Raw genomic sequence first — 8,883 nt, 5'->3', positions numbered from 1 at the left:
CTAAATATAATGACAGAGTAACATGACCCCTCGCGCAATTTAAACTTAAACTGTGCAACCTCACGTGGACTTAACGTTTTGGATTACGATGGTTGTATAATTTTCTGTAAAAGTCATGGCCACTCCGTTGTATGATCCTAAACTATCAGGAGCCAAATTCAAGAATTGGATTAAGGCTGGATTAGGTGTGTTATTAACTAAAGAATGTATTGAGCCTTTTGTTTATGATGAAATAGAACAGTTCCAGCAGAAATGTTTGAGTGACATTTGCAACAACAATGGACTACCTGCTGGTACCACCTGTTCTAGTTGTTGCACAGAAAATGTTGTTGTTTGCCCCACGAATAGGATTTGTAATGCAAGACGTGGGAAATGTAACTTCCATAGAAATTCTGCCACGCAATATCTTCCGTCTGGCTGCCCTAACAAGATATGTCATAATTTTAAAAACGCGATACAGCGGGCCCATCGATACTACGGTCCATCCTATAAAACACTGATGCTGCCAGTGGTGCAGCAATCCGTGGGAAGTTGCTAAATGTTTCATGCCACCTGACGGATACACAGATGCGATGAATGCAGCAGACACTGATTTCAATGGAATCACCAGTGTTGTCCTGAACTATGAAGCATTTCAAACGAAAATTCACGACGACCTTTCCAAACCGTACAACATCTTTGAACAGGTAACACTCCATGAGTTTGGTTAGATTAAATTGTCCGATATCTTTTCCCCTGTATTCAGAAGTCATTTGTGTGCGCATTATTCGTCCGTTTGTCAGTTACTCCTACGGTCCATCCTGTGCTTACCCTGTCTATAACACTGCCATCAATCGAGTCATATAAATTGGTACAAATACTCCTAAAAACAAAATGATGTGTTCCTAAATCCATGGCCTTGGCGCAAAGGTCAAATCACTCCTAGAGATAAAGTCAAGAATTTCCTCTGCTTTTTTAAAAAAAGTCTAGTCATTATTTTTCCATGCAGATATTGATAATCAAATTATATGCAAAGAAAAACGCCAAAAAGGACTATACATGTTTGTTCTTTATTATGACCAAGGCCACAAACTTAAAGCTCAAGGTCACACTTACAGGTAAAAAAGATCAAGTTCGTTTGATTTTCATATAGCTCAACACAACTCTTACCTTTCGCACTCTGTTTCAAATTGGAAACTATGAAGATATTTTAAAGATTTACATCAATTTTCTTGAAGTGTGAATTGTAAAACCGAGCGTTAACGATTATTTACAACCGGCTTGTCACTTTACGAATGATCGAATTTAAAACAAAAGAAACAAAAGAAAAAACAGTAACATTTTGTTGCAGTCTTCATAAAAACGACAAAAGCACAACAGAAACATATGAAAAATGCAACCTTTGAAATAAATATTTTGCGAGTTGAATCATTTATATACATGTTGTATTTCGTTTTTGAAACAATTCTTTTGTGATATTTGTTTACAGGGTAGGGAGGTAGGCAGAGCAGTTCGACATTGCCCACAATTAGAGATGGAAGATACAGATCTACAACACTATTTTAGTGTCTTACAGAATCTGCTGTCAGATCCTGCATATCTGTCTGCTAATACTGCTGCGCAGAATGCTAAAACGAAATTATTACAGGTTGGTGTTATAGTAAATGTTTGGAGGGATCTTTCAAAGTTATAGGTCTCACTAGTAGTTGTATAGAAACACATTTATTAGAAAGGACACAATCATGCATCTCCGTATATGATGAGATATAATATAACTTGTATGCATGCTCTTTTCCGTCCGTCTTCAAAACAAAAGTCCAAATTACTCTTTAAGGTTGAGAAACAAAGATCAAACAACACCAAATCATAGCAAGAAAGAGTTGTTTGACATGAAAATTGAACAACATGTAAAACATGTATATTACTTTACGAAACAAGTGTCAGTATACTGATATAAACTTTGAATTCCAGAAAATGACTGTGATATATTCGGTCAAAAATGAAACGAGTATTGTATATGATATGTGATATATTCGTTGGACATAAGTTTTTTATAGGCACACACACAAAAACGAATACATGTATCTCACATGCAAAAATGAGCAAGGAAAAAACGAATTTTCAACGAATACATTACGTTTTCATCAGTCTGGAAAGAATCATTTTTTAAAACAATCAAATTTTATTGACACATTTTAGTTATGCCACACAAATTTTGCTAATGCTAGATTCACACGGCCGATCGGATCAGTCCGATCGCTCCAAAACATTGTTTGGTTACTGGACTTGTGTGGTCAGGATGATTAGTCTTACGTGTTTAATATGTATAAATGTTTAATCAATTATCGACCGAATGATTCAGAAAGTTATCGACTGCGTTCGTGCGGCCTTTAGATCTTTGTTAACATTGACAAAAAATGGGAAATCAAACTCGATTAATAATAGGTCGGGATATTCGTTGTAGGTCTATTTTGATCGTCAATGCTCGGACTTTTAATCCGATATTTTTAGCTCACCATCATCAGATGGTGGGCTATTCAAATCACTCTGCGTCCATGGTCCGTCGTCCTTCCGTCCGTCCGTCATTCCGTCCGTCCGTCCGTCCTTCCGTTAACAATTTCTCGTTATCGCATCTCCTCAGAAACTACCAGGGGGTTTTTGACCAAACTTTTCCAGAATGATGTATTGGTACCCTAGTTGTGTCCCACTGAAAATCAGACCAGTTCAACTAATTTTTAGTAAGGTATGGCCCTTTGTTTACTTCTATAATTTACATAGATTTATATAGGGTAAAACCTTAAAAATCTTCTTGCCCCAAACCACAGAGCCTAGGGCTTTGATATTTGGTATGAAGCACCATCTAGTGGTCCTCTACCAAGATGATTCAAATTATTTCCCTGGGGTCTAATATGGCCCCGCCCTGGGGGTTACATGGTTTATATAGACTTATATAGGGAAAAACTTTGAAAAACCTCTTGTCCAAACCACAGGGTCTAGGGCTTTGATATTTTGTATGTGACATCATCTAGTGGTCTTCTACTAAGAGTATTCAAATTATCCCCCTAGGGTCAAGTATGGCCCCGCCCCAGGGTCACATGGTTTACATAGACTTATATAGGGAAAAACTTTGAAAATCTTCTTGTCCGAACCACAAAGCCTAGGGTTTTGATATTTGTAATGTAGCATCGTCTAGTGGTTCTCTACCAAGTTTGTTAAAATGATTCCCCTAGGGTCAAATATGGCCCCACCCTGGGGGTCACATGGTTCATATAGACTTATATAGAAAAAAGCTTTTAAAAAACTTCTTGTCAATAACCTACAACATTCATATTTGGACCAAATGTATGGTTTTGAGTGGAAAGATGAACCTTGACATGAGTTGACCTTGACATTGACCTAGTGACCTACTTTCACATTTTTGAAGGTACAGACTTCAAATTTGGACCACGAGGATAATTTTGTGTTCCGAAATGAAATTTGACCTTGATTTTGACTCAGAGACCTACTTTCACATTTCTCAAGCTACAGCCTTCAAATTTTGACTACTTGCATGGTTATTGTACCGAAACAAACCTTGACCTTTACATTAACCTAGTGACCTACTTTCTTATTTTTTAAGGTACAGGCTTCATATTTGCACCACATGCATTATAAGTTCTGTATTCCGAAATATAATTTGACCTTGATTTTGACCTAGTGACCTACTTTTACATTTCTCCAGCTACAGTCTTCAAATTTGGACCACATGCATGATTTTGTGTACCGAAACAAACTTTGACTTTTACATTGACCTAGTGACCTACTTTCACATTTTTAAAAGTACAGGCTTCAAATTTGGACCACATGCTTAGTTTTGTGTTGTGAAGTGAAGTTTGACCTTGATTTTGACTTAGTACCTACTTTCACATTTCTCAAGCTACAGCCTTCAAATTTGGGGGGCCTCCGTGGCCGACCGGTTAGAGTCGTTGACTTCAAACCATTTGCCCCTCATCGATGTGGGTTCGAAACCTCATTTGGGGCGTAGAATTCTTCATGTGAGGAAGCCATCCAGCTGGCTTACTGAAGGTCGGTGGTTCTACCCAAGTGCCCGCTCGTGATGAAATTGTGCACGGAGGGGCACCTGGGGTCTTCCTCCACCATTAAAGCTGGAAAGTCGCCATATGACCTAAAATTGTGTCGGTGCGACAATAAACCCAACAAAATAAATAAATAAATAAATTCAAATTTGGACCACTTGCATAGTTTTGTGTACCGAAATAAACTTTGACCTTAAGATTGACCTAGTGACCTACTTTCAAATTTCTCAAACTACAGTCGTCAAACTTTGTCCTTGAAATTGATCTAGTGACCTATTTTCACATTTTCAAGCTACAGCTTTCGAATTTAGACCACATGCATGGAAAATGAAATTCGACCTTGAGCTAGTCAGTAAGTCTTGAAATTTGGAACACACAAAAATGGCACATTGGTGGGCGCCAAGATCACTCTGTGATCTCTTGTTGATATCTTAAAACATTGAGTAGCGGTCAGTTTGCAAGCGTTGTTGAAGAAATCGTGGAAAGGTAATGTAGCAATCGGCTCTTCATCATTTAGAAACTGCCTTGATTGAAATAAAGATCGAAAAACGATCCTTGATTGCTGTTCCAAATCGCCATCCGATTGATTCCATCTGCTGTTCAGATAAGTTCAAACTACCACTACCAGCATCACTACCACTACCACTTTTATTAGTTCTATTCTATTTCTCCACTTCGAGTGCGGGAGGTCTTGGGTTCGATCCTCCGCCACGTTTTACCAAAGACGTGAAAAATAGTTCCAGTATCTCACTTTCTTAGCGCTTAGCGTTAAATAGGAAACTGGCCTCTCTTCTTTGATAGCTACGTGGAGATGGATTCCATGAAGTAAGAGGTGTCGAGAGAAATTACTATTAGTTAAATAATTTGCTTCACAACCTACCTAAAATAAATTATGTATAAGCTAACCACTACCACCCACCACTACCACTACCACTACCTACTACCGTCACAACTATGACTTCTACTAGTACAACAATTACCACTACGATCACCACTATCAGTTCTACTACCACCACTACTACCACAATCATCACTACCACCACTTCTACTTCTGCCACCATCACTATCATTCCCGCCATTGCTAGCACCACCACCGCTACAACTACCACATCACAACCACTACTACCGTTTGAAATTTCTTTCTTTGAACTATATCTTTGTCATGCCGCTGACCATTGCGCCCTTTCAAACATTGATGGTATAATAATAAATTACGCTGCTAATTTTATACAGGGACTGTCTGTTTCTTTCCTATGAGACAGCATGTACATTTTTATTACATCGAGTATCAAATATCACTATGCATTTTTATCGGTGTAACAGTTGGGGACATCTATTATAGCATTTCATTTTTCATCATCATTGAAGGCCTAGGCTGTTATTTACGGACTGCCAAAATGCAATGACGGAATTACCTATTACAATACATTTATCTCATAAATACTAAGTAAACTTGATATATATTTGCATGGCCGGCTTCTGTGGGGGATCCAATTTTACGGTCGAATACATCACACACGTGTTACATTCGGTCTGGGACATATACGTCTAAACAAAGCATGCATGTACATGGAGTAATTCTTCCAACGCAACACTTAGCGTTTTGACATACTATTACTTTCGAAATTACGTACAGTAATTAATACTGGTTAAATTCTAAGGTATCCGATCCACAAATAGGTAAACTTCAGATGTCTGACGACCCTGTGATTTTTGTATCATTTGAAACAGTAACTGTGTCTGCTGTACAAGAATTAGTAAATAAGATGACAATGATAATATGCACGAATTACTACTGTAATAGCTTTTCTTCTTTGACTGCGAAATGATAAATCTTACACTGTGACAACTAGATGTCTGTTGAAAACTATGATGAAAATATAAGAATTTTATAACATATTTTGTCAAGTTATTTATATTCTATTTTCCAAAACAAAACACTATCAAGCGATACCAAAATTTTATGAGCTTATCATAAATAAATAATTGACATATTTCAATAGCATAGTTATATAGAACTTGCTTTTTTGTGGGCCGGATAACTTACATCACAATTTATTATAATATTATATGTATTGTAAAAAGATCAAATTAACAATTAAGTCGAATCATTCAGTCACATAATTTTATTTATTTTAATACCCAAAGCCTCTTTTAAAGAATCACAGAATAAGATGTATTAACTGTATTCATTTAAAGAGTCGTCATATTTTATGGAAAAATTGTGTTATCTAAAACATTTTTTCAAACTGAGATGTTTGGAGAATGACTTGTGAATCATTTAAACTGACAGTTTTTTTCTGCAATTTTATCTCGTAAAGGTAGCACAAAACAGTTTTGACAAGAGAAATCAAATGCACTTTTTATGCCTTTTTTCTCTTTTTTAATATCAAGGATTCTTTCTACATCAAGCTATGAGCATATAAACATTTTTTACTAAAGTTTTAAATTAAACAAACATTACCAAACAGAAACAAGGGTAAATCTATTTATTTTTCTTCAAAATATGCTTACAATATTTACTTTTCTTCCTGATTTTGAAGAAATAGAAAAGTTATTTTACTCTTCTTATTCATCTGGTCTTGGTGATAAAATGGATTCAACCCATTTATAGAGAAAACGTCTTTTCTCGCTAATTTTAAGCGAATTATACGAGTTAAAATATGTTTTCTATTGAAATATGACTATAATATTCAGATTACATTTGTCTAACTGCAAAGCAAATGCCAAAAATGTGCATAATGTATAATTAAAGATACTGACCAAAATTTAAGGTTTTGTGAGTTTCAGCAAAGGAAATGCCAGGATCCAGTTAAATGGAACCATTACATAATTATGATACTACAATAGTGTACCGAAGCTTCGATGTTGATTTCGTTTTAAATTTAGGAGACGTTGGTCGGTTTGACCTGGTCAGTAATAGGTTAATCATAGCACAGTTACAGATTTCTATGAAAAATCAGCCACCGTTGTGGAAACATGTCTAGAAATAAGCCATCGCTGCGGAATCGGCCATTGTTATGGAAATCGGCCTACGTTGTGGGACCCGACAATGATATGAAACTTTCATATATATGAAATTATATCATCCAGTATATTTTTTTACAGATAGTATTGTAATGAATATTAATGTGCAAATATAATCAATCAAAAATTGTGATAAAGTTAAAAGAAAATCATTATCTTTCGATATCTGGCTATTATCATTTGGAAAATATTTCAGCTTCAAAATGATACCTTAGTCATTGGAAAAGACGACGTCCTTAATGTGCTGGATGATGTTCGTAAAACAGTTCAAGATGCTAAAAGCAAGAAGTTACAACTTATCAAACTTACAAAAAAGCATATCAGTGATATTGTCAAACGTGGAAAAGTGTCAATGTCTCAGTTAGATAAAGCCTATAAATCTGCAATGGATGACATAGAAAAACAAAGAAAGAAATCGATTGAAGACGTCCAAGCTGAAGGAGAAAAACAAAAAGAAGATATAGTTGCAGAAGGACATATTGTGAAGAGACAGTTAGTAGATGTGGCTGATCAAGGAGTAAAAAGGTTGACTAGAGAGACCACTGCTGGAATTAATACGATGGAAGCGGAAGCCAATACTCAGGTGAAAACAATTGCATCAAAAGCTGGTAAAGCTGTAAAACAAATAGCGGGAGCCAGAGACGAAGGGGTGAAAGGAATGAGAACAGAGGCACTTACTCGAATGGAACACCTAAAAGAATATGCTGAGGAAGGGGTTAACAAGTTAGAAGTTGAAGCCAAAGCTGGAGTAACTAAGATTAATTTAGAAACTGATGAAGCATTAAAGCAGATTGAGAAATCAAAAGCAGAAAGCAAAGAAGATACATACAACAAATTTAAAAAGGGTAAGTGTAATTTCTTTATAACCTCCAGTACTTAAACATGAAGCATGGGATATACCATTATAAACATAATCTGATATTTCAGTAAGCCGGTTCAATCTTACTTAACCAAATCAATTACTGGCTCATTTATTTATTTATTTTGTTGTGTTTAACGTCGCACCGACACAATTTTATGTCATATGGCGACTTTCCAGCTTTAATGGTGGAGGAAAACCCCAGGTACCCCTCCGTGCACAATTTCATCACGAGCGGACACCTGGGTAGAACCACCGACCTTCCGTAAGCCAGCTGGATGGCTTCCTCATGTGAAGAATTCTACACCCCAAAATGAGGTTTCGAACCCACATCGATGAGGGGCAAATGGTTTAAAGTCAACGACTCTAACCGCTCGGCCACGTAAGCCCGTATTTCTGGCTCAAGACAATAGAATATTGATAAAGTGTATACATTTTTAGTTCTTATGACTATCACAGCAACGTTGTTTGTGTCACGCGGCGGCCGTAAAATGTCTCCCCGTACCTTCGAACAGAGCTGTTGTATCCCGATCTCTTCAGATCGTTAAGCACGATATTTATGTTGTGTTAGCATGGTTACTGTACTGTTTAGTTTTGAGCTCGATCATTTCGGCCTGGGTGGTTCCAATACCCCGGCTTTAAAAGCTTTGGGTATTGTTTCATCACCTCTTTGATATGGCGCCTGCTTTTAAATTTTGTCTTTTAGCAGCTTCGGTGATATGCAGGCTCAATAACCATGGATACCCTATCTAAATTCCTGTTTGTTTAGTTCTGCCCATTGATTTCTTGATTAGAGCAGTCATTATTTTATCTGGGGACCGTACGCCGCTTTTCATGGAATTGCATTCTTTGTATCGTTGAAGGTTCCACGTGCACCAGCACATAAACACATCTGAGGATGTCTCTAAATTACATTCTGGTACTTATAACAAGCGTAAATGT

The 8,883-nt window shown here is 36.7% G+C and overlaps 1 protein-coding gene across 1 annotated transcript; it reads left to right on the top strand.

Moving 5' to 3' along the window:
* The first annotated feature begins 520 nt into the window (after positions 1 to 520).
* On the top strand, positions 521 to 8,300 carry LOC123541390 (uncharacterized). The gene is made up of 3 exons (XM_053526085.1): positions 521 to 686; positions 1,469 to 1,627; positions 7,279 to 8,300. The coding sequence occupies exons 1-3, from the start codon at positions 546 to 548 to the stop codon at positions 7,960 to 7,962; spliced, it is 984 nt and encodes a 327-aa protein (XP_053382060.1). The 5' UTR covers positions 521 to 545; the 3' UTR covers positions 7,963 to 8,300.
* The last annotated feature ends 583 nt before the right edge of the window (positions 8,301 to 8,883 follow it).

The sequence above is a fragment of the Mercenaria mercenaria genome, chromosome 16 (assembly GCF_021730395.1).
Source record: "Mercenaria mercenaria strain notata chromosome 16, MADL_Memer_1, whole genome shotgun sequence".
Classification (NCBI taxonomy): Eukaryota; Metazoa; Mollusca; class Bivalvia; order Venerida; family Veneridae; genus Mercenaria; species Mercenaria mercenaria.
This window is presented reverse-complemented; position numbering and strand designations above follow the sequence as displayed.